This window comes from Lepisosteus oculatus, chromosome 7, assembly GCF_040954835.1.
Source record: "Lepisosteus oculatus isolate fLepOcu1 chromosome 7, fLepOcu1.hap2, whole genome shotgun sequence".
In the NCBI taxonomy this organism is placed as follows: domain Eukaryota; kingdom Metazoa; phylum Chordata; class Actinopteri; order Semionotiformes; family Lepisosteidae; genus Lepisosteus; species Lepisosteus oculatus.
The window spans coordinates 26,993,912-27,021,507 of record NC_090702.1 but is presented as its reverse complement, the minus strand read 5'-3'; the positions used below and the strand labels follow the sequence as shown (position 1 = coordinate 27,021,507).

The following is a 27,596-nucleotide window of genomic DNA, read 5'->3' as shown; positions in this document are numbered from 1 at the left end:
GGCCAGAGACGAGTCAAAAACTAAGGCCAATCTTGAAGTTGTAAGGTACAGTTGAAAGTGGTTTTAACTGCTGAAATCTAGCCCCATAAAACAGAAATGAGGTTATCAAATTTAACACTATTTCTATCCAATACCTGAACTAGCAAGTGGAAGTTATATGTACCGATACATTTCTAGTGATACCGAACAGCTTTAACAAACTATTTTGAGAAACATCATTCCAAGTGTTTGTTCTCACAGTCGTGCTGCTCCGCCGAGGCCCAGGCCGACCAGGCTGCCACTCGGCTCTTCACATCCACCTGCGTGACCGTAGCTGGGGGCACAGGCGCCGGCGCCGAGGGGGGGGGAGGGATATCAGCATCAGCCTTTAAAATCATCCTGGGAATAAAAAATAAATAAAGCAATGTGCAACCGAGGCAGAGGGTTATTTGAGTACCGCTTGAGGGAAAATCTGAAACTGAACACTTTTTTTAAAAAAGGAAAACGCCACAAAAAGATCTCTACTCTTCCTTGAAATATGTTTAGGAAAAGTGGCTCTTCATATGATCCTCAGAAAACACTTGAAATGCATGATAACATTAAGGGATATAATTCATCATATCCTTTCTTAAAGGTAGTGCCTACTTCTCTCATCTACTTTTTTTTACAATAAGACAGATGATATTATGAACTCATCCTTGATTTTAAACAGCCAAATTTCACAAACAAACAATCAAAGCACATTCGTTCCATCAATAAAAAACAAATTGTCTGGCTGACAGTACCGACTTTGCTGCCGTGCCAGGGTAAAATCTACTGGGAAATCCCTTCTGTACAACAGAGATGCCTCCTGCCAGCAGGGTTCCAATGTTACACTAACAGTTGTTCTCCTATACAAACATATCCTTGTGTCTTTCAAATATTAGAATCAAAAGGCAAACAAAAATTGAAACAAGTGTGTAAGCAGTCACTGACAGGCCAACAGAAAGGGGAATATGATTAGATATTGAAAACTGATTTTAAAAAAAGGGCTGGTTAAGTCAAAAGCAAGAACCTGTGGTACAGTATACCTCAGAGTGTCTGGACGCTTCTTCTGTTTCCCTCCCTTGCTATCACTGATGGCACTTTCGATATCAGCTTGGATCAGGTTCGCCTTGAAGAAAACAAGTAGTGCTTCTTTAGCAAAAAGATAACAATGCTTAGCAGCAAGAAAAGGCTTTGTAGCCCTTAAAGTGTGAATATTTCATACATTTGGCAATAACGTTTTAAGTTTCTTAGGCTTTTGTCTGACTACCAGCAACCTAATGAGATATGATGTCAGGTCTTATGCCATCAGGTACATAAGGCTCAGTTACATAAAAAAGAAAAAATAATTACATGAAAATTAACTTAAATAAAACTGAAACTGATATGTATTATTTTAAAAAAACAACAAAAGAAAAAAAATTAAGTTCCCTCAAGGCATCTAAAAAAATATCTCATTATTCAGTTCCCACACGTCCTGTATTTGACATACTGTATATATGACTGACTTAACCACAGCCCTACGCTGCCACCCTAACCTTCCTTAAACTCTTTCTTTTTTTACTTGAAAGATATATTTGGCTTTTTTTCAGTCAGAAAACAATTAATCATAAAGCTACCAAAAACCCCCAGTAAATATAGCTATGATTCTGGGATGTCATTTATTAGATTTGAAATAAGGTTTTCAGCATACATACAGCATTTCAACTCATAAACCTTGTTTTAAACATTGTGTAACATTAAAAGTTATAGTTGTGTCCAAATGTTTAGGCATCCCTGGTTAAACTAGAGAAGGTAACACAACCTCTACATGGTACAAAGTTAGACCCAATATCTTTTATGCAACTTTTAATGCAAATTTTCAATTTATTTTAAAACAGTTGATTCATTACCACTTTTTTAATTTGTGTTTTTCAAAAGCCCCAAAACTTGATTGACGCGTTAGGCCTCTAATTAATCAACCAAAGTTAAACAACAAATCCCCTGACCCTCCTACCCTTCTCAGGTTGTGATTGTTTTCTGCCTACTTCCAACAACCATGAGCCTTCCTAAGTAGCTGTTTGATGACTTCAAAATAAAGATAATTTACTCTTACAGACCAGGGGAAGGCTTTAAAAAGGTCTCTAAACTTTTCCAGCGTCAATTTAATGTGTCAGAAACATCAATAAGAAATAGAAGTCAAAGGGAACCGTTGAAGTCAAGGGAAGATCTTTTAGACCCAGAATAATCTGAGAACTGCTAGAAAACTGGTCGGCTCCACAAAGCAGAACCCACAGATCACTGCAAAGGACCCGCAGAACAAAGCTCTGTGTACTGATGAAGTAAAAATCAAACTTTTGGCCACAACCACAGAAGATACTGTACATTTAGAGAAAAATGGATGAAGAATTTTAAGAAAAGAACACTCTGTCAAACGCTAAGCAAGGAGTTGGGGGGGGGATCTGTTATGCTTTGGGGTTGTGTGGCAGCCTCTTGCACAGCATATACTGTGAACCTAGACCTAAGAAATATTTGATGTGTCATATTTCCTGTTTTAGTATTTTGAATATCTTCGGAACTGTAAATAAATAATAATTTGTGCATTACAATTTGCAGAAAGATGTGATCCTGATACCATATAGAGGTTGTGCCAACTTCTTTTCACTTAATTCACTGAGACATTTCCTTTTACCAAACATGTGGGGTGCCTACACTTTTGCACACAACTGTACAGTATGTGTGTAACATTTTGTGTTGTTTAGCTTTGTTTTATTGTTAATAAATATTTGTTGGTCCTTGAATGTCTCCACAATTTGTTATTCTTTTGCCAGAGCTGTCCCAGAGAATAAATAACTAATGTTCCTAAAATTACACCTACCATTCGGGTGTAGTTTTGACATCTGAGGTGACTATTTGAACTATTTCATTTTCTGCTCTGTTTTCTATTTTCTTGAGAACCTCACCCTTCACAATTTGCTACAATAGGACATTAGTCGAAACCACACATACAGCAATTAATGAAAGTCAAAAGGGATCTACAGCTGCAGACAGAAGTAATAGCACCATCCATCTTTAACAGAGTAATTCACTAATTCATTAAGTGTAATAAATATTGTTTTTTAAGCTGTGTATATCTATATATTTGAATCTATACTTTGAAATCTATTTTCATTGAACGTTCAAGCATTCTAGCAAGTGACATCTAGGTTTTCTAGTAAATTAATTTAAAAGACAGGGTGCTGGTACGTACTCTATCAATGCAAATCTACAGCAATCAGCAGAACCCATGATGAAATACCCCTGTCAAGTATTGATTAACATTTTATTACCCTTAATAAACTAGTGTGAACCACATTACTGGAGGAGGGAGACAGTACTTATAGAGCAGAGATCCAAAAAGGGGTTATCGTTGGCCAGTTACGAAGAAGGCAGGTTTGTAACAACGTTGTCCTCAAGACAAGCATTCTGTAAATGCTATTAACACTAGTAATACTGTAAATAATAAATAACAGTAATAATAAGTAATAAATAGTAAATAATAAATAAGAGTAAACACTGTATTTACAGTTAAACACAAAACAGGCTCCTTGATTAATTTTCAATGACATGTTAAGAAACTATAAAAATGTATCCAGTGCCCTTATAAACAGTCAATATTTGTGAATTTCCAGGATTAATTTTGCAGAGACCAAAGACAACATTCTACATATTTAAAAAATCTGTGAGAGAATAAAATATAATAAAAGAGCATTCCACTGAAAAATTATGTGGATCTACTGACTATTTTCAGTTCATCGTGTACCCATTACTGTGTATTCCATATCAGACCAATATAATCTTAGGATACAGACCTATAACTTGAGCTTTTCTCTTTTTTTAATTTATTAAAATGTAAATTACTGTTGCTTTCATAATGCTTTTTAAGCAATAAAAAATATTTTATCTTAATGTGCTAGGACCTGAACAAATTGAGCAATACTATTTGATGTGATTCACCAATAATTTCATATTGTAATAATATATTTATATACAGTGTGTTCAAAACTGAATACATTTGTGACACGTCTACATGACAGTACATCACAATAATAGCACAAATCAAACCCTAATATTAGTATCACATGTACCATCTATTAAATGTAAATTACTGTCAACAACCTGTTAACATTAATATTTGTTAGCACATTGATGTAGATGAAGAGGTTCCAGGAAACAAACTAGCTTGTTCATTTCACACAGCCTGCATTCATGAGAAAGGTAACTTCTACCCTAATGGAAATGAATAGATTAAAACAACAGAAGACTTAATTCAATAAAGTGAAAAGAAAATAAAGTCTAATAAAGATTAAAGTGTTCTTCAACAAACATTTCCAATTGAAAACAAAACAAACAAGCAGAAAATTCTTCATTAGCACAAAGAAGTCTGAGAACATCCTTATGAGACCCACCTTGACATCGTCGCATTGAAAGAGATGTAGGTCTGGTTTTCCTTGTCCTGTTTCTTTACAAACCAAAGCTAAGATTGAATCGTAGCTGCATGCATTCATCACTGCCTGGCAATGCTGAATAGTGCTCAGGGGAAAATTTTCCAATTCATTCTGAAATCAACAGGAAAATATTGACAGCACAACTCACTCTCAAAGGCTCTCCAGTTACTGGCATTTGAGCTTCATGCTAACATGTGAGTGCTCTCACAAATCAGGCCATTTAATTCTCAATAGCCATCCATCCATTTTTGTACCACTTTATCCATTACAGGGTCACAAGGGGAGCAAGATGGAATATACCTTGGATGGAACCCCAGTCCATCACAGGGCAGACACACAGATACAAATATGCAAACACTCATATCAGGGCCAATTTTCTCAGAAGCTGATTAACCTCACAGTAAGAAAACTAGAGCCCCCGGAGTGCTAACTCCTGCAGCACTGTGCCACCCATTCTAAATATAACTGTATAAAATGCTTTTTGAAAATAATGAAAGGAAACAAAATAACAGAATCTAATTGATAGTGGTCACAGATCTCACATACCCTGAGCACAGCCTCCATATATGTAAGTATATGTAAATGTATATGTAAAGTTTTCCACATAAACGTCCATTAGATCATATCTGGAGCAGGCATAATAGTGGAGGCATTGATCTAATTAATCTAATTTTAATGCATTTCACTTGGTATCTCAATTGCACTGTTCAAATTAGAAAAAATACACATTTTGTCATTTCAATATTGCCACATTATTTATTAAATAATTAGATGTTCAGTCCTTACAAAAATAATACTCATACTTGACTACAAAGGCATTTCTCAATGTTATAATAGTGTGCTACTGAAAACAAGTGATAGCTAGTCACGATTACGTCGTTTTTAAGTTTCATTTCTGCTTGTGCTAAATCTCGAAAGTTTAAGATCTGACAACAAAAGAAGTTCAAATCTGTATTCTTACTTTGGTTTCCCCATCTATCAGACTGACTGTTTTATCATCCACTTGCAGAAGCATGTCCTGGGTCCAAACCTTGCCTTTGGCATCTAGAAGTTTGAGTTTCCGGATGCCATCCTCAATGGTTATCATAGCTTCCTTGCGGTCCATGACAAATGTTGTTAAGTGCTAGATGCAGTGAAAAAACAAGCAAACATGAGAAAACCTCTGTTTTTGTGCCCTCCATAAGATCTTTCCACAAGAAGTTTAATAAGAATAAACGGCCAAAATCACAAAACATAAGCCACTTTTTTTAGACTTCTTTTGAACATTGTTGAAAAATGCTTAGGGGGAGAGGATAAATAATTTTATCTACCATTAAAATCTGAAGGCAAATATTAATTAAAAAGCTTGTAAAATGAACTAAAAGATCCAGACAAAGATGGTGGTATTAAGCAGCAGTTATATAATTTTGGTCACAAATGGTGAAACACCAGATCGCTAATTGACTCATTTTATTGTCCAGCCATGTAGAGATTCTCAGCTCAATTATGTTTGGAATTATCATGAAGAAAGCTATAGAAATCAAGATAATCATGTTTTGGAATATAAGATTTCTATAGTATTATAAATCCTGATAATATCTGTTGTGGCCCTGATAATATGCACTGAGAGATGCAGAAATGGCAAAGAAGTAAAGAAAAGAAAGTCAGACCACTGTATACAGTACATGTAGTATCAATCCACAACTATTGTACACATCCTTACCTCCACATGGTACTGCGATGTATCAGTCATGCTGTTAATACTGTTTTTCGCATAATTCTTCCTTTGCTCTGTGCAAAAGAGTCACATAATTGACAAGTTTAGAAGAAAGTAAAAAATCTCAATTTCCTAACTTTAATTTCTGACTCTTTATCAAGAACATTTCCAAATAAGAGCAATGGAGACAAATATTGGAAATTATATTTTATGTTTCTGTTTTAATCAAGTCTGTACTGAACAGTAAAAAGACAAATGAAATAATACTCTTTTTCTTTTGCATATTTGACTGACAGGGCTTCAGCCAGAAAAGGCTACAGAAGCAGGAAATCAATCGTTTTTTAAGATACTGAAACTGAGAATTCTGGTGAATCCCACCTTGAGAACCTTCAGTACATAGTTGAGGAATGAACTGTAATTTGTTGTGCACAAAAGTACACATACAGTATTAATACAAAAATACAACTTTCACACAGGTGGAGTATCTTTGTCAAGGTAATATTTTCAGCAGTATTATTACTATAAGAACAAGAATATGACGCCCTGAGTGAGGTCTTTTCCCAATCTTACAATAATGTTAAACCTTTTCAGACCTCATTAGAACTTTTAGTGGTTGGATCTTTAAACAGCAATGCAATAAACACAGAAAATCAGAAAAACAAACAACCTAGATTTTCACCTCACATGTCCATTATCACTTCAAGATAAGCCCATCAGAAATGAACAGAGCTTTTCCTGACCTTTTTTAATACAAGTGCTGTACAACACATTGTAGTACTAAACTAGAGAACTAAAAGAGCTTAAAAATAAATGAATAAACAATAATTCATTTATTTATTATTTGTTCAAAACGCAATCAGATGCTTTGCTTATGGTTTGTTTTTCACTAAACATTAAAACACATGTACTGTATCTAAAATAACACACATCAGATGAAAAAATAGGACTTGTACTCATTATCTATTATTAAGCACTATATTTAAGCACTATATTTAAGCAAAACAAAATGGGTCTACAGGCATGTAAGCAGGTTCTATAAAGATGATGCACCATATTGCACTACTGTTAAAAACTGTAACTCTAGAAAAAAAGTATCACAGTCCAAGGTACAGTGTAAACATGCATTAGACACATCATGTTGGGATACCAGAAAAGCACAGCAAACCATCACTTATTTAATATAAGATAGCCTAATATCTTATACGTAATGAAAACACTGTGTTTTGAAACCATTACCAATGTAACCAAGATTTAAGGGAGTCATGCTCAGTTGTTAAGAGAAGATAATAAGAAACAATGAGAATCCCTCAATAAAAATGTCAAGATGTTAAAGTCCTTATACACATCATCTTTAAAAGTACTGGAAAATTAAATAAGGATTGAAATATTTAGAAACAGCTTCAGTACTTTAACTTGGAAAGGATCACAGATTAAAAAAAATAAGCAGGGCTATCTACAAGAGAATATAAATATGTCAGTTCTGCAAAACCAAAAAATATTCTTTAAGTGTCTTTTTTTTATAAAATGTATTTTATTTTCATATAACCAGAGTAAGATAATGGATGTTCCCAATATGTAATATGCCTTTTTGCTTTGTTCTGTCCCTTGCCAATAATCACACAGACAGCTGTAAAAAATTATTAACATGATCAACAACTCGGCTTTCAGCATTTTTGGTTTTGCAAAGGTTTGGGGAACTACTCCCAACAGTACAATCACCAAACCAGCTATTGTTTGTTTGTGTCTACCTTTCTTTTTATGTTTGGAAGATGATCTGAGGAAGTACAATCCATCCATCCCTGTGCACAATAAAGGAGACAAAAACCTACTGTAGGTGGAACTGTAACTTCATTTAGGTAAAGGATTCCATTTTTCTATAATCATGATGAAATTCTAATACTGTAAAGGACTGGATTATGTTTTGATATGGATGTTTTTAAAATCCTGAACTTAAAACTTTTTTCAGTGTTCTTTATTGTACTATCTATTCCATGTAATTTCACATTAATACATGGTTTCATAGTATCTTGTATTTACTGTACTTTGTTACATGTATAATTTATGTAAAGTGCCTTGAGAATGCTCTGGATTGAAAGGTGCTATATAAGAATAAAACTGATTGATCACTTTCTTATTTTTTCCAACACAAATATGACTTTATTTTCTCCCTACATATCATGTCAAACCAATTTGCTTCAGAATATTCTGATCATCAGAGCATAAGAAAGGTTTCAAGAGAGGAGGCCATTTACCAATATACTCCAGTAGATTTGGTGTTAGCAGCTAATTGATCCAAAGATCTCATTCAGCTTTCATTGATAGAACAAAGTCTGTCAGTTCTGAAGCACTCTGACTTGACAATAATCTGTTCAGTGTCACGCCACATACCACTCAATTAGTTCTTCATATTTCTTATTTTCCTGCTGGAAAATAACATTTAGCAGCAGACAATGAAATCTTAAGGAAATGGACCCTATTGTGAAAACACATAAAATAAAACCTGCAAAAACATTTATCCAATTTAAATGACAGACATTTCATTTACATTTCTAAAATACAGTGCCAGTGATAAATGTCTGAAAATGAGAAAATCTTATCTCAGGTAACCTTGCAGAGGTGGCAACTCTAATCAGATTGTGCAGCATAAACCTTACAATGAACATCAGTGAACTCTATGCAAATGTTCTACGGCCTTGTATTATAAAAATAACAAGATTATACTAATTGAGATCCTAAGAAGGTCAAAATAACATTGTATTAAATTCCAAAATAGTTTGCCAGACACCAAGTACCACATTTCCTCATATCACATACAATAGGTTGTTATTTGTGTCTCCCAATTTTCCCCACAAATTCAAGAATTTGCACTTCTACCCAATTACAATACTTAATATACACCTAACTTCACATTATCACATTACAATATTCAGAATTTCAATTTGTAATGTAGTGCTCAATCATTGACAAGAAACTGATCTTGGTTAAAAACATATACATTCCAAGTGTCAAATACCTGTAAATTACCACATGCTAATTAAATACAGTACGCTGGGTAATATCGATTATGATTCTGGCATACAAGCATAGGTATATAGTGGGGTTCTAGGTATCAAACAAGAACTGTTTTAGCATGTTAGGGTTGTATTCTAGTAAGTTCAAGAATACTTATTTGTTGCCAGCTCTTGTAGCTGATGTCTGCCTGTAAAATCAGAAGAGTATGTTGTTTTTTACAGAACTTTGTAATTGGATTACGTCAAAGTGAAATCACAGTACTGTATACAGTATGTAGTTGATACTTTTTGTCAATGTAAAATATAGAGGACCTACTGCATATGTACTGTACATTCTAACAGCAATACTCACTATTCTTGTAAAGTCAGGACGTTATAAAAACTTCCACAAAACCTTCCAAAGTCACAGATTAAATAAAAATAACAAAACAATGCCAAAGATTTCACAATTTTCTGTTGTGTAAGAAAGCATCCCTGATTCAAGCTATGTACCTACCATACAAGGCTTTTGCATTTGTTTTGGAGGAAGAGCTCTGGTCGATCCCTGGGTGCACTGGTGGCTCTGAACTGCATCCACTGTTAAAGAAAATAAGCATGTGAAGGGAGAGAATAATGGCACCAATGATACCTCTTATACCGATCACGTTAATCACAATTTGTATTGTTTCTGCAGGCACTTAAATTAACACGCATGTAGTTCATGTTCCATGTTTAGAGAGGTGGCTGAAATTTGACCTTTTTTATATTTCTTAGGTTCTTCCTCTTCTGCTACTCTCACATATCTTTCAAAAAATATCCAATTCATAATGCTTTCTTAAGAGGTATTACAGAGAGACATCTTTCCCTTGAAATGTAGTAGTAAATACACAAAAGTTGGAAAAATTAGACACTATAAAATATTTAATAATACTGACTGTGTTTACTTGAATTATCAATTATTATTTTTAATTATTTCCTAAAATATTTAAATCAGACAGTATTTCTAAATTGCACTGCTTACTGAGACAGTAGGATCTCCACTCAGTGAAAATTCCTATAAAGAAATGAATTGGCTTTAATGCAACATGAGTTACTGTATGTGCAAGTTTCTCAGATTATTTCAGACAGGTATTGCATGTACTCACTTCAGCTGGGATGAGTAAGAGCCAAACCCTCCAGATGGGTAGCTTGGAGAAGAGTATCCATTCATTCTGAACTTCTGCAAAAGACTTCACCTGCAATATACACAAACATGGATCATTTCTTTTTAAAATAAGATTAAGTATTTCCAACATAGTGTTAATCTCATCCAATAACTATGTGACAGAAGTAGAGAGTAAACTGCACTGTAGTTACCACACTACATTAAAAGCCTAACAACTTTTTAACCCATACAAAATGACAGTTTTTACTGAGTTCTCATATTAAGGCTCAGAATACCTACATACTGTATAAATACCAAATACACGTAAGAAAAGTGTTAGAAAAAGAAATCACTGTATTGAGATACTTCAGATATTTTGATTGATATTAAGCAATATTGTGATTGATCTCTAGTACCTCTATGGTACAGGGAATAAATGTATTCTGCTCAGTATTCAGTACTCAGCTCACTACTACACAGACAAAAGTAAAGTAATTCAGTAAAAATATCAAAACAATGACAAAGAATTCCAAAAAATTCTGTTGAGCTAGAAAGCCTGACACCTACCACACAAGACAAAAAACATGACAAATGATTTGTATTGGAAAAAGTTACAAAGTACTATATAGGTCATTCAAATAATAAGAACACATAAAGGTTCTTAATGGTATGTAGATGCCAAGTGTATAAAGGACAAGGTAAAGACAGACTGGAACATTCCACATTATTGCACAATACTTTTGGCAGAATAGTAATTAAAGTGGAAGTAAACAAGAAGTATGGACAGAAAATATTTATTTGTCAAAAGAGTAGTGAGTAAGGGATTGTTAATAACCTGAAGATGAACTTTGGAACATGATTCACTGGGCTTTTCAAATAAAGCATATTATTATGCTTTTGGAACAACACAGAACTCCAGAAGGAAGTACTGTATAATGCAATACCAGGAACAAAAAAATAAAATCGAGGACATGTAAGGTATAATTACTTTGTGAACCTCATTGTTAGAAATTAAATACTTCAATCTTAAGTGGAAGTGGAATGAAGCACAGGTGGGTAAAATAGATTTTTTACCACTTTAAATATTTTAGTGACTAACAAAAATGAGAATTCAGATAAATCAGTCCATTCTTGAGAGCACAAGACAGTTTTTATTTCATATTTCCCTGCAAGGCACAAAGTGCTTACAGGAAGAAGGTAATGCATATCACACATCTGAGAAAATGTTTAATAACACAAGCACATATCACATCAAATTAATGTGTAGCGGCAAGGCTTATTAATAAGAAAGAATTAAGTGTTTCTGAGCTTTCCCAAATTAGGCCTCATCTCTCTGTTTATCTCTGTGGTGCAGCCACAGAGAAACTATTCATGCAGGCTGATTTAAGGTTCCTTTGATAAAGGACAGCTCCCAAAGGGGGATGCACTTAGCTAAGCCTGGCTATCATGATCAATGGTCATCCATTGGCGCCTATCTGTCTAGGGAGTGCCAGATGGACATCTGGACTGCATTCCTAAGTGTCAGGAGTAAATGACTCATATCTCACCTTGATCAACCAATCAGGGACTGGTAGGGCCGAGTAACCCACGTGGGACTCTGATGCCCATGGAACTTTCAGCCAATCAACGAGCTGAAGTTCCTCCAGGTAAAAACAGGCATCACAGAGAGCCTGAGAGATTCAGTAAGTTTCAGAAGGGATTCAGGAGAATTCAGTGGACTTTTCTAAACGGAATTCAAAGGAGTATTCCAGGGCAGGACGGCCCAGGAGCAGAAGGCTCCCAAGGGCAGGACATTCTCGCAGAGCGCCTCCTGACCATCCTGAGACTCAGCCCGGACAACCACGGAACGGCCAGTGTGTCCGAGTGCCAGAACGTTCCTTTGTTCTAAGAGTCTAGAGCGGAGGTTGCCAGAGAGTAACCAGAGGATCCACCCGAGGTTAGCACCAGCAGCAGGCCTCGTGAACAGGTCGGAACTGTGGACAGCTGAATCACTATTCAGAACTAGCTCTTCATCAGGAACGAACCGGTCCTCTTCCTGACTTGCTGGGACAGTCATCTTTTCTCCTGTGCACAAACTTTGCTAGTTAAAGCCAACACTAACTAGCCGGTCAGTGAGCATCAGCAGGGCACCGTCGCAAGCCGCACAGCACACCCTGGCACCGAGCCAAAGAGCACGGATTGGACAGCAACAAGCCTGCAACTGTTTCTTTGTGCCTGTCGGAGATCTGAATCCCCAGAGATTGGATGAGTATTCAACTTCAATGCATTACAGCTCGAGAATTCAATTGTTATCCCAACCAGTTGATATCAATTTAATTCCTAAGAGTTATGTACTTGTTTTGAGTATCTAATGTAGAAGTTATAACCAAGTTCATTTATGAAACGGTCTAAATGAATGATATACTGAACGTATGTCCTCTTGATATGTGTAACACTTCGTAACTGACTGAATATATACCTTTTGTATTCTGATAACCCTCTCGATAAGATCTGTTAGGTTTATATGCATATTTTATGTATTAATAAATGTATCCTCGTGTATTAGTACCTGTGTGTGTGCGTTGTTTGAGTTATGTCGCATGGTTGGATTCTAAAGCCATCAAAAGAATCAATTTTGTGATTTACTGTTACAATTAATAATTGTCCCAGTAAATGCCCAAACCCTACAGAACTGGTGCCTTCAGAGAGCCACTACATTTACATTTTGGCTATGGCAACATTACATATTTGGCGTCCCTGGGCCGGCTATGATTACACATGTAATAATCCTGCTTTTAGCATCTCTTAAACGAGTTTTACAAAAGTAGAACTGTTAAGTTTTACTGATCCATCACCACAGCTGCAGTATGTCCAAAATTCAGCAGCCAGAATCCTGACCAGGTCTAGTGCAAGTGTTCACATTACTCCTATCCTGGAGTCCTTGCACTGGCTTCCGGTCAAATTCCGCGTAGACTTTAAAATCCTCATGCTCACCTATAAGGCTTTGCATGGCTTGACACCTCAATACCTGTCTGAACTATTATCGCCCTACTCCCCACCTCGCAACCTCCGCTCTTCAAATTCTGCCCTCCTTACTGTCCCCCAAGCCCGTCTACATTGTATGGGCGACAGAGCCTTCCCCTGCTATGCCCCCAAGCTCTGGAACTCTTTGCCAAAGGATATTAGAGAGTCACCTTCTCTAAACTCCTTCAAATCTAGACTCAAAACCTTCTTCAGAAAAGCCTTTACTTAACTGGTTCCATTCTTCACCCCTCTGCTCTTCTTAATACCACCTTCCTAGGTCTCCTCTATTGTTATTGTTGTATTGTTGTAATTATAATTGTGTCCTATCTTGTGAAATCTTCTTAATTATTGTTGTAGTCTTCTTATTTATTGTTTATTGGTGGCCAACTTCTATCCAAGTCAGAGGAACACAAGTCACACATAATCAGGTAACAGGTGGGCTTAGATCATTCCTGAGGCTGACTGATAACGAAGCAAAATGTGTGCAAGGTATCAGCTGATTGCCAGTGAAATCTACAGGGAAATAACTGGGTTTGGTGGCTTGACAACAGTCATACTAATTCAGTCCTTAAATATTAGATCTACAGTATGAACGGAGTTTAAAGATCATAACTCTGGATAATAAGCAATTATTTCAGGTGTATTGTTTGTCTATCTGCAGTTACCCATCTTCAAATGTGGAATTAATGTGACTTCTATACCATGTAATCTGAAAGAAGTGATTCTTTTATAAGGAGATATACTGCAGGACAATAACTTTCTACACTATGTCTCAACAAAGACACAGATAATGTTAATAATTTATTTGTATACTGCATTAAGTTCATTTAGATTGTGTAAGGCAAAGGATTCACCTTATTATACGTTCTTAAAATTTATCTCTTAAATCTACAAACTCACTTTACCACTTTGGTTGAAGACTGGGAAAAAAATCAAATTCCTTTAAAAGAAATTATGCACAGCAGAAAAAAGAACTGTTTGTAGATACCAGACACTTAACTTGCATACTATAGGACTGTAGGTTTAATCTCTTAGAAATGCAGTACTCTCATGAGAACACTTAATCAAAACTTTATCTACAAAACAGCTGCTAGCCAAAACAAATCAAGGCTACAGGCACAGAAAACCAAAGTGTTTTGAACAAGTCTATCTTACTGGTTTTAAAGTTCAGAGTTTCCAAATTCCTCTTTAATTTTGGTTATGCTCTGCAAACCTGTAGATACTATGCCTCAATATGCAAAGAACATGCCATGATTTGTTTGTGACTTATCGTCCTTGCTTTGTCACACATAGCAGTAGATGTATTTAACATTGTATTGCTTCAGTGTTCCCACCTGCTATAATACACAGATAGTGAAAAGCTTACGACTTTGGCATCTGTGGCATCTGACTTTGCCTGTTCTTTAAATACTGTAATAAGGGTACAGTGTTTCATATCATTGTTCTAACCGTAAAAAAAAACTGTCTTTACTGCCCTCTTTAATTTGGATCAGATTGCAAGATATTATAATTGCAGTCTCAGCGTCACACGGAGGCCTATAATGGACAAATCTCGTTCAACATTATTTACAGTACATGAGAACATCAGCATTCAAGGTCTGCTTGCTACCACTGGCTTACTGTACTTCAAGCGTCATGCTCTCTTTGTGACTGATCTTAAGTTAAGGAGAAAGGCATTACACCAGTTCTCCTTATTCACAGGAGACATGTTCCTGAACTGTCTGCGGATAACAGAAAACATGTATAATGGAAAAAAGCTCTTCTGTAACATAAATATGCCATGGGCATAGCTAATACACTGAGCAAATCAATGTCAATATGCCACATAGAAATGTGACAGAAAATACAGTACTGTACAGTTTTCTCCTACATAGGGATGTTATTAAAGTGATTAGACAGACATTACGTATTAAAATGTATGTAAATAATGATTTATGCCTTGGAGATGATCTGAAGCTTTGGGCCCCTGAGAATGTTCTAGAAGCTTTCGAGAATGCTTCTAATGCCAGGCTTGGCGTGACACTGAGAATATGTGAAACCAGTAAAAAAAACATGGTTAAGGAGGAAGGCGTGTATTCATCATCTCAGTTTGAAAGTGACTTTAATTTCTTTCAAAACATTTACAAGCATTATCTCTGTGTAAAAATGTGTTTTGAAATTAGGACACTCAGAGATATAACATCTCAAACACACTTTTTCTTTACCCTCACCTGCCACAGGTTTGCATCAACCCACCAAACTGTGATCATTTTCAAAAAGACCTCCCCACTAATGCATGTAAGACTGGCTAACCTTAAATTCAAACCACAAATAAAACAAGTCAAACATGCCTCTTGATTCCCTGCGTTCTCAAAAGTCTGCAAAAAATATATTTTTCTCTTCACTGGGAAAATGTATTTTTCTTTTTCTTTGTTCACACAAAATTCTGGTCATGTCCAAGATCAAAAATAAATTTAAGAGAGGCAGAAATAGAAAAATATTTAGTTTTAAATTCCATCCTACATGTGTCATGCTGGCAAGACAGTATTGAGGCGGCAATCCTTGTGTTTACAGCTGATTGTCAGACTCAGAAGGTCAGGGTTTCTCAGCACAGGCGCCAGTAAATGGTACTGTAAAAGGTACAAAGGAGTTTTAACAGTGAGGCAAGGAGGAGTCTGTGCCATCCTAATCAATACGCAGTAAAAGCAAAATGAAGAAAGCCAGCACACAAAAAAATTCAAAACCTAACCTAACCTAATCTCTAAACAGAATATACTGTAAGACTTTAGAAAATGCAATACATATATTTTCCTCTTTTTGGAGTATTATGTTATAATATCTATCCATCGTCCATTTTGAAGGGCGAGCTGGAACCTATCCTGGCAACCACTGGTACACAGGAGTATTCTGTATCTCCTGGATGGGATGCCAGTCCATCACAGGGAACACAGACACAGACAAGCACACACTCACACCAGGGCCGGTTTTCCTGGAAGGCAATTAAACTACCAGTTTGTCTTTGGACTGTGGGAGGAAACTAGACCATCTGGAGGTCATCCATGGGAACACAGGGAGAACAAAGGCTCCATACAGATAACATCCCAATATTGAAACCAGCTCCCCAGCTCTGTGAGGGAGCAATACTAACACCTGTGCCGCCGTGACACCCATGCTATAATATTTGAATTATTCATTGTATTTATATTGTGGTTTTATTCTAAACAGATCTCAAAGCACTTTACGTATAGGAGGGGACTGACTTCATGCACCACTGAAGTGTAACTTTGATGAATGCAAGGCAAGGCAGCTATTATGCACCAGCAACCCCACTACACAGCAGATCAAGTAGAGAAGCGAGAAACTGCTTCACAAATTGAATTGTGGGAAATGTATTGTATGACCGAGCATGTAAAACCTGAGCAGAATTTATATACTGGACACAAGGATTAACATGACTACTGGAGTATAAATACCATGATACCAGGACATTCGTTTGAACATTCTGGTCCAGAGAGAAGAATGCAACGAAGTCGTCCAGCACCAGCACTTAAAACAGCAACCTGATTTTCATTAGAAGTCACCAGCTGTAACACTGACCTGCCCCAGTCTGGCTTAACTTCTAAGGTCCAATGAGAATATCCTTGACAAAGGTAATGCTGCGATCATGATACGCCTTATACAATACATTCATACATTTGTTCCCTGATGTGCCCTTTTTATTTCCTCCTGAGTATGAAATGACAAAGCGTGACAATCTGCAGGATAAGCCTGTAAGTTGTGATATGGAAAGATAACGCTTCCACGCACAGAATACACACAGGTTAAAAACACTACAAATGATGGCTCACAAAATAAGAAGAGGAACATACTACATGGCAATGATACAGACACAAATTTCACAAATATGAACTTGCTACGAAATTCTTTTTCAATACACCAACACATCCTTATTTTATTAAAAATTCTGTATTCCAAAAATATGAGGACAAGACACGGCACATTCTAGAAGAAAAATAAAGCTTTTTGTAGATTTGGCGATTGTTATTTCAAACATTAGAAGCAGTATTATAATAACTATATTAACTTCTACCTGTCTTGAAGGTTGTGCATCCTGTTGGGGGATTCCTACTGCAAACACCAAAGAAGACAGGAAACGTGGAACAGCAAAAAAGTCAAAATACTCAATAGCAGATTTTTTTATGAGGATGACTTTTTTTATACTACAAATAATATCGCCCAAAAAAGCAGAGAAAAAAGAGAGGGGATCAATAACACCCTCCGACAGGTTAAAACTGGTTGATCAGATTTACTGGTTGAGAAGCATTTGTATCTCATTCTAATCTGATTGAAATTCCAGTGAAATCACGAGGGGAGTCCTAACTTCAATTCTGGAAGAGACTCTGGAAGCAATAGCCCATTTCAAAAGAATTTCTAGAATCTCCAAGTTGAATTAAATTACAAGTGCTAAAGTTGGAATGCAAGATAGTTGGGTTTCAAAAGGATCTGCAGCTTTCCCTATATGTACAGTACAGTCCCATGATTACATTTCCGAGACATGCTTCTGTGTTTCCCTCAAGGACTTTTCATTAAAGCTGTATTTGCACTGACAATATGATGTTGAGATTGGTTTTTGCTGCATTCTGAGAGAGGAGAACTGTCCCTTAGAAACCATTTTTTAAAGTCTACTCAAGACAGCATCATCAACTACTGTTTATGATACATAAAACGTTTTTATAAAAGCATCTGACTAGCTTTACAATTCAAACAATTGCACATAATCAGAATATAGGTACAGGAAACTGTACATTATTTTCTATACATTGTTAATGATTATTACAATTTCTAAGAAGTTGCTTCATATGTCCTTTAGCAAGCCAGTAGACCCATCAGCATCACTTTTAAACATTATAGATTGCACTAGAAGTTTCAAGATTTCAGATTTTTATAACACAATCTAAAAGGACATGGCTCAGATGTAAGACAAATATGCTCATCAAACATTTGAACCTCCAAATGCAATTGCCTTCTTGTTATACTTAGTCCAGTAATCCCTGAAAGCTCGGTTCACACATCTGCATGAACACAAGTGACTAAAAAACAGAACGAATCGCCAAGCAATAATCACCTCCAAAGAGAGTACTGCCTCACAGGACCACTGACATATTTTGTTTCACACTCACTAAGCCAGTTCAATTAAAATGTGGGAAAGTGATATGCGAGGGTAACAAATTCATACCATTTCCAAGATTACCTGTGTACAGTGGTTTTGTTGTTTTTCCTTTTTTGTAGCTGCACAACAACATTATAATGATGCCCTTAACCCACAGCCAGCTGTCTTAGCTGCAGGGATGTGTGTTTCTTACTCCAGTGAAAAGTCTGCCTTAGCAGCTTTAACAGCCAATCACAATGAAGTTCCCAAGAAAGTTTTAGCATAGCTTTTTTTTAGATCATTGCAGTAGTAAACTACACGCTCTCAAAATAGCCAATTTATCTCATTTTCCCACAGAACGCCTGGAACTTAGGTATAAATATAAACTTTTGGCAACAAAGCTCACATTGGGCCCTTGTGATGCATAAACCTAAACTGATAGTCAGGAGTGCCTCATGTCCTTCATTTTTTGTTGCTGTCTTTATCATTCTGAGAAACCTGTTGGTTTTTAACATTTTTAAGGACCACTCTGTGATATAAAGATATAGAGAAAGGATGAATAAGACACCAAAGAGTTCAGAATATTTAGCTCTGTGACACTTACAGTATGTCCTTACCCCAAACCACAATAAGACAGGAGTTTTATTAGGAAGATCTTTACAGTAATGTAACAGCTTCATTGAAACACATCCTTGTTGTACCATTTGTACGAAGGTGTTGTCTTTACCCTTGTTACTTATACGTGTTCTAATATCGAACATAACTGTTGATTCCAATGAGAATGTAGACATAACTAATGACTAATCATAATTTAAAACCATGTTCTTACACTGAGAACAAATTTCAGGGCTGTCTCTTTCCAGCATCCAATGCTATTTATTACTTTCTTAATGCCAGCTACAGCCTACAAGTCAAACTGCCAGATACACACTGAATCCGCAAATCCTCCTTTAGCTTTTTAATTCAGAAAACCATAGCTAATAGATGTAAACATGTAAACTCACAACTAGCAACCCACTGAAGCTAAGCAGGTGTGAGCCTGGTCAGCACCTGGATAGGAGATCTCATGGGAAAAACTAAGGTTGCTGCTGGAATAGGTGTTAGTGGAGCCAGCAGGGGGCGCTCACCCTCCTAATGCCCCAATATAGTGACGGAGACACTATATTGTAAAAATGAAGTGTCCTTCATATGAGACATGAAACCAATGTCCTGACTCTGTGGTTATTAAAAATCCCAAGGCATTTCTCAAAATGTGTACGGGTGTAACCCCAGCATGCTGGCCAAATTTCTCATTGGCCTTTACTAATCATGGCCTCCTAATAATCCCCATCTATGAATTGGCTTCATTACTCTGCTCTCCTCCCCACTGATAGCTGATGTGTGGTGAGCTTTCTGGTGCACTATGGCTGCCGTCGCATCATCCAGGTGGGGCTGCACATTGGTGGTGGAGGGGAGTCCCCATTACCTGTAAAGCGCTTTGAGTGGAGTGTCCAGAAAATAACTATAAGTTATTTTAATATAAAGATGGTCTTGGTACAGTTTTTATTTCATTAAACCTGTGAATACAAATAATAATACAAACCTGTTAAAATGACTGTCCTGATCAGCAAAGAGCTCAGGCTTCCCCTCCAAAGCCATTATGCAAATTTACTGGAAGTGTTTGAAAATGATGGCTCTTGGTAAAAGCTGCACTGTGGTGCAAATTGTGTCACAGCAACATACAGAGTTTTTCACTGATATAATTGAGATTTTTCTATCGTCCCTCTCTCAGTCTCCCTCAGTCTAAACCTTAATGACTAGTTATTAATACATCTACACACAGCCTCCAAGAAATCAGCAAAAGGTTTGAAGATCTTCTAAACATCACCTTCATTTGCTTAGGGCACAGTTGAGAGTTGCCCTGGTGCAGTCATAACACTCAAAAATGATGGCATGTGGTTTGCTTTGAGATCTGGGGTATTGCAGTGTATTGCACTGATGCAGTTCAAGGAACTCATTGCCCACCCCAACGTGCAACCTCACACTAGCAGACATGCAGAAAGAACAGTATGCAATAATAGTGTGCACAGAAATTAGGAGTTCAGCCTTGAGAATGAGAAGGGCTGAACTCAATTAAGACTCCTGACTGTCTTAAAGGGAGGCATCCAGCACAGTGCTATTGCGAACATTTCCTTCAGTTCTATTCTAAGACTCGCTGTCCTTGTATATGAAGAGATACAATAGTTTCTCTCACTCTTTGTAAAAGAACAGCAAATGTTTTAACAGAACATGCAAAATAATACTGATAGTTATTAGACATTCTTTCATCACCACATGCTTGAAACTTTTTTATCCCCACACCTGCTTAAACAAACCTTTTTAAACAAAACCTGTTTAAACAAAGCCTTTAAAAGGTAATGATTGTGGTCAGTTTAAGAATGCTTGCATTGGGATTCAGGTTAATATTAAATCTAAATGCAAATATTATTAAATCTAGAAAACAAATAATATTACATGTGATGTTATTATATAATGGGTCATTTGTGTTTTTATAATGAGTGTTTTCTGAATGTCCTCAATATGTCCTATAATGTATTATATATACATTATATGTGTACATTTCTCATTGACAAAAGGAGGAAATGTGTTAGAAAACTATGTTAATGTGTAGAATTTTAAATTTAAATATTAAAAATATTCCATTTAATCATTAAATTGATGACAACATGTCTGAGGTTTTCCCACTTGGCTTTGAAAATACTGTCAATTACAAAAGAGAATTACAATCTGCTTCACCTGCATTTTGTTATTCAGACTCTGTTTATCATTATCTACATGCATTTATATTAATTTTTTACCTCAAATGTAAAAGAGAAACATATTCACAAAGTAAACAGTGCTCTTGCAAAAGAAGCTTAGAATATAATCAAAGATAGTACTGTTTTTAACTGGAAAACATCAAAATGATGAATCCCAGTTCAAAGGGCTTAGCTAAATACTGTAAAATTCAATTACAAACTCCCTTAAGCCTTTGTCGACCAAAACTGATAAAATGATCAAATATTTTGACAGGTAAGTAACAAAGACAGTCAAAGGCAGACGGACAAAGAGACTATAGGATATGACAGATAAATGACAGAACTAAATCTTCAAATAGTTATGCATTAGGTCAGCATTTTCTACAGTAAGTAATGAGAGTAATGAGAAAGCAATAATTAATAATTGCTTACACTTATACAGTGCCTTGCGAAAGTATTCGGCCCCCTTGAACTTTTCAACCTTTTGTCACATTTCAGGCTTCAAACATAAAGATATAAATTTTTTATTTTATGTGAAGAATCACCAACAAGTGGGACACAATTGTGAAGTGGAACGAAATCTATTGGATTTTTGAAACTTTTTTAACTAATAAAAAAATGAAAAGTGGGGCGTGCAAAATTATTCGGCCCCTTTACTTTCAGTGCAGCAAACTCACTCCAGAAGTTCAGCGAGGATCTCTGAATGATCCAATGTTGTCCTAAATGACTGATGGTGATAAATAGAATCCACCTGTGTGTAATCAAGTCTCTGTATAAATGCACCTGCTCTGTGATAGTCTCAAGGTTCTGTTGAAAGCGCAGAGAGCATCATGAAGACCAAGGAACACACCAGGCAGGTCCGTAATACTGTTGTGGAGAAGTTTAAAGCCCGATTTGGATACAAAAAGATTTCCCAAGCTTCAAACATCCCAAGGAGCACTGTGCAAGCGATCATCTTGAAATGGAAGGAGTATCAGACCACTGCAAATCTACCAAGACCTGGCCGTCCCTCTAAACTTTCAGCTCAGACAAGGAGAAGACAGATCAGAGATGCAGCCAAGAGGCCCATGATCACTCTGGATGAACTGCAGAGAACTACAGCTGAGGTGGGAGAGTCTGTACATAGGACAACAATCAGTCTTACACTGCACAAATCTGGCCTTTATGGAAGAGTGGCAAGAAGAAAGCCATTTCTCAAAGATATCCATAAAAAGTCTCGTCTAAAGTTTGCCACAAGCCACCTGGGAGACACCCCAAACATGTGGAAGAAGGTGCTCTGGTCAGATGAAACCAAAATCGAACTTTTTGGCCACAATGCAAAACGATATGTTTGGCGTAAAAGCAACACAGCTCATCACCCTCAACACACCATCCCCACTGTCAAACATGGTGGTGGCAGCATCATGGTTTGGGCCTGCTTTTCTTCAGCAGGGACAGGGAAGATGGTTAAAATTGAGGGGAAGATGGATGCAGCCAAATACAGGACCATTCTGGATGAAAACCTGTTGGAGTCTGCAAAAGACCTGAAACTGGGACGGAGATTTATCTTCCAACAAGACAATGATCCCAAACATACAGCAAAATCTACAAAAGAATGGTTCACAAATAAACGTATCCAGGTGTTTGAATGGCCAAGTCAAAGTCCAGACCTGAATCCAATCGAGAATCTGTGGAAAGAGCTGAAAACTGCTGTTCACAAACGCTCTCCATCCAACCTCACTGAGCTCGAGCTGTTTTGCAAGGAAGAATGGGCAAGAATTTCAGTCTCTCGATGTGCAAAACTGATAGAGACATACCCCAAGCGACTTGCAGCTGTAATCGCAGCAAAAGGTGGCTCTACAAAGTATAAACGCAAGGGGGCCGAATAATTTTGCACGCCCCACTTTTCATTTTTTTATTAGTTAAAAAAGTTTCAAAAATCCAATAGATTTCGTTCCACTTCACAATTGTGTCCCACTTGTTGATGATTCTTCACATAAAATAAAAAATTTATATCTTTATGTTTGAAGCCTGAAATGTGGCAAAAGGTTGAAAAGTTCAAGGGGGCCGAATACTTTCGCAAGGCACTGTATAGCGCTTTTCTGGATACTCCACTCAAAGCGCTTTACAGGTAATGGGGACTCCCCTCCACCACCACCAATGTGCAGCATCCACCTGGATGATGCGACTGCAGCCATAGTGTGCCAGAACGCTCACCACACATCAGCTGTTAGTGGGGAGGAGAGCTGAGTGATGAAGCTGATGGGGATTATTAGAAGGTCATGATTGGTAAGGGCCAATAGGAAATTTGTCCAGGACAGGGTTACATCCCTACTGTTTTCGAGAAACGCCCTGGGATTTTTAATGACCACAGAGAGTCAGGACAGGTATGTCTCATCTGAAGGAAGGCGCCTGTTTACAGTACAGTGTCCCAGTCACTATACTGGGACAGCAGGACCCACATGGACCGCAGGGTGATCATCACCTGCTGGCCCCACTAACACCTCTTCCAGCAGCAACCTTAGTTTTTCCCAGGAGGTCTCCCATCCAGGTACTGACCAGGCTCACACCTGCTTATCTTCAGTGGGTTGCCAGTTGTGTTTTGCAGAGTGAAATGGCTGCTGACAATGTTATGTTTCCCATACACCATTATCACAATCAGATTTGAAGCTTCATACTACAGTATGTGATGTAAAGCCTATAAGTTTATAATAGACCTTAATCTCTATATAGCCACTAAATTATAACATTCATTTAACTTCCAAGGCATACCTTACTTTAACTGTGTCCAGTGTGAATGATTTATGAAGTCCCATATAGTCATGACTTTATTCCCTAACTCCACTTTAATCAAGGCACTGTAATTAGTCCTGATAAAGGAGGAACTGACCTGTGCACATTTCACAACAGTTCATTAATGGTCAACACAGGAGGTATCTGACATCACTAAGAAAATCAATTTACTTCCGAATGGAATGAAAAGGCCTGGTGCTGTTTCTGAAATTAACCTTTAGCAACAAGACACTGCTATCCATAATGCAAGTGATTAATCTTGGATGGAAAAGACACAGTAGCAATTATTACTTTCTAGTTTACAGACACAAAATGCAAACACATTTCAACAGTCCAAGTTTTACAAAATTATTTTTACAAAATCATCTCATTGATGTAATATGGTCTGAAGGGCATTATTTATTACATATTTTCCGGTAATTAAATTGAATAATAAAAAAGAGACATAAAACTCCTAGAAATAATCTTCTTTAAAGAGCCCTGTCATACGTCCATGATCGACATGTCTACATTTTTATATTTCTTGGGATTTTCTGGACCAACATCACCGCTCACAACAATGCTGAATATGAAACACTGAAGACTAAATCATGACAATATCTCACATCTCATTCAGGCAGCTGTCTTTGAAAATCAATTTTAATTTCAAATATTTGCCACACACTTCAAAAAACTCAGAAATAATTTGTATGATGGAAGTTAAAACTTTCATATTATGTATTTAAACTAGGACTTTATCTTATTTGTCACACTGATCTTTTATGTATTTTGTGTTTTCAAAATGCCTTCCTCTAAAATATATTTCCATAATGAAATTTCACTTTATATCAAAACACTTTGAAGCAGACAATGACTTATGATCTCACCAACTGCCAAGAATTATATTTTTTTCATTTTTACCTGACAGTGAATAATCTTACACAAGAGATTCAAGCCTCGATTATCTAAGTCAGACCGCCTTCTCAGAACTGGTCACTAAATATAAGCGAGGAGAGTGAAAAAAAAAGATATCCATAAACCTAATTTTTCAATAAAAATGTACTGACACAAGCTATATAAAGTAAAACGCAAACAGACTCATCAGTAAGAAAAAACCTGAGCAGGTATTATATATAATATATAAATATATATATAAATATTTTGCAAGAGAAGAAGCAGAATTAGTGTCTGACACTTGCCATCTTTTTGTGAATCAAGTAAAAAAGACAAATTCAGATCAAGACCTCAAGCAACTGGAATATTTACTATTACGGATCTAAGCCTTTAACTTTCTTCATGAACAAGGGCAACAAAACGTATCTGAAAAGTAATAGTAAACCGTGAAAATGTATTGATAGTTTTTATGCCACTTGGACACCAATGCCAAACCAAAATGTTCTAGAACATTTTTATTTTATGCCTGCTTAATTTGTTCAGGAACAACTCAACCTCTTGCACTTCAAACCAGAAAATATAGACAAAAATGGGTCATGAATATTGAAACCCCATGTTAAGTGTAAGATGCAGTATGCTTTCCTAACGCATAAACAATTAACAAAGAGACAGGCAAAAGAAAAGGCATGACAATCAATTTGAGAGGTTAGGCCCATACTTCTTGTGGATGGCTGCAGACCTCTGTACCCTGGCTGGCTGCAGTCCAGCTGGAACCACACCAGAAGATAGCTCTGTTTGGGTTGAAGGTACTGGCTGAATATCACCATGGTGATCAAAGTCCTTTACTGCCAGCAGGGCATGAGAGTGTAAAACGCTTAAAAGAGGTTAAACTATGTACAGTAGGTCTGAGCAACACAACACTTGAGCTGTGCTGTGTTTGCTACCTTATAGAGACTTCATACACCGCATTCATAAATTTGCTGAATTCACAATAGAAATGAAAAGTATGTGCAACAAATAATTTATAAAAATATCTTCCCACTGCAAACACTAAAATGTACAACTATATTTTATGGAAAATATTTTTAGACTATACATTCTCAATTATCTTCAAGAAAAATATTCATCCATTGTGATTTTTATTATTTTATATATAAAACCAGTATTGTTTTGGTATCTGGAACTGCTTCAGCTTTAGAAATTACTTGTTTTTGTGTTGTTGTTTTGGTGTACATGTGTATAACAAACCACTTTTTTTCTGACTTATTTGCATTATACCACATTTTTTTAAACAATTTCAGGTGATATTTGAACTGTATGTAGACAGTATTTTGTTTTAAGCACAAAACATTAATGAATTATATAGTGTACAACTATATTGTTCAGATGGTTACTGTTACAAATAGGGAGTTGTGAAAATAGAGAATACCAGAAACAGAACAAGCAGGTTAACCAAAAATTAAAATAAATAATCTAACCCCAGATTGGAAAAAGAATACCAAGAATATACCCAAGTGGCTGGTATAATTAGAGGCAGCTGAGTTCTTTGTTCTCTGTCATAGCTTGGTGAAAAGAGTAATAATATGAGCACATTAGGTTAAACAAATATTTACAGTATTAACAAAGACACAACACAAACTGAACAACACACAACATAAACATACAAAACATAAATTACACAAATTACAAACAAGGCATCCCAAAACCCTACATCCTGACCAGAGAACTGTAGACTGCTACCAAGTATCAACCTATATACAGTAACACCCACACAGACTAACAAGAGAGATTAACCTGCCTCCTGCACAGAATACACCCTAGAGTTAAATCTCTCTATATAAAAACCTGGATGCTACAAATTGAATGGGAAACCTATCTTCCTATTCTAAAAATGCATCCACTAACAAGGAGAGGCCATTTTAACCTAAGGATTCCCTATACAGGAAATCAGTTTCATAAAAACAACAGACTGACAAACCCTCTCAACAAGATTCAATAAATGTAACACTATTATTTTACTGAGATATTTATATTTTACCAACCTACTAAGGTTCATGTAAAGTTAAAATATCACTCTTTAAAAATTCTGACAATTGTACTATGTTGATCATATAAAGACTATTCATCGTAATACTTAATACATCTTAATAAACTGAAATAATATATTTATAATAATATGTCTTAAATAGCAATTTAAGGTAACTTTTCTCAGGAGTTACATAAGACAATTGCAAATATTATCTGATGCACATTGATGAGTATAAATGTGTTTGTTTCACTTATTTATTTTAAAAATATTGTAATATTTTTCAATGAAAATGTTAAAACCCTTAATGTAACAATACAGAGGACAATAATGCAGAAAACATAAAGCTCTAAATTGAAGATATCCATGTTAGGTATTTTCAGCCCTTCTGTTTCTTAAAATAACCAAAACCATAATTACTTAAGATACAATACAACACAGGATTAGATCTTTAGAGTGAAAACAAAAAGGTATAGAAACTATACCATCAATTTCTTTTCGGGATCAATAAAGCCTTATCTATCTATCTATACGTCAGTTAGTGGATACTAGTTTTTAAACAGGATGTTTATATAAAAATGTTGCCTCCACCTATTATATTTCAATAACAGCTCAAAGGAATTGACTTAAAACAGCTACCCAATACCAGTTTTAGCTGCTAATTCAGATCGTATATTCAATATAAAGATAATAACTATCCATTACACTTAATTAAAGG

General features: G+C 36.2%; 1 protein-coding gene across 13 annotated transcripts in view; it reads right to left on the bottom strand.

Moving 5' to 3' along the window:
* The window catches only part of eps8a (EGFR pathway substrate 8a, signaling adaptor), a 94,263-nt gene that overhangs the window by 31,151 nt on the left and 35,516 nt on the right, over window positions 1–27,596 (bottom strand). For 8 of the 13 annotated variants that reach the window (XM_015352973.2, XM_015352972.2, XM_015352976.2 and 5 more), the window contains 8 exons: window positions 10,301–10,390; window positions 9,673–9,752; window positions 7,914–7,964; window positions 6,172–6,239; window positions 5,431–5,592; window positions 4,431–4,580; window positions 1,050–1,132; window positions 239–378 (listed from right to left, as the gene is read on the bottom strand). In XM_015352973.2, the coding sequence (XP_015208459.1) occupies window positions 239–378; window positions 1,050–1,132; window positions 4,431–4,580; window positions 5,431–5,592; window positions 6,172–6,239; window positions 7,914–7,964; window positions 9,673–9,752; window positions 10,301–10,365 (799 nt within the window). In that variant the 5' untranslated portion in view covers window positions 10,366–10,390. Of the gene's footprint in view, window positions 1–238; window positions 379–1,049; window positions 1,133–4,430; window positions 4,581–5,430; window positions 5,593–6,171; window positions 6,240–7,913; window positions 7,965–9,672; window positions 9,753–10,300; window positions 10,391–15,804; window positions 15,825–27,596 lie in introns of those variants that run through there. The other 5 variants (XM_015352977.2, XM_015352982.2, XM_006633651.3 and 2 more) reach the window with 2 other exon arrangements.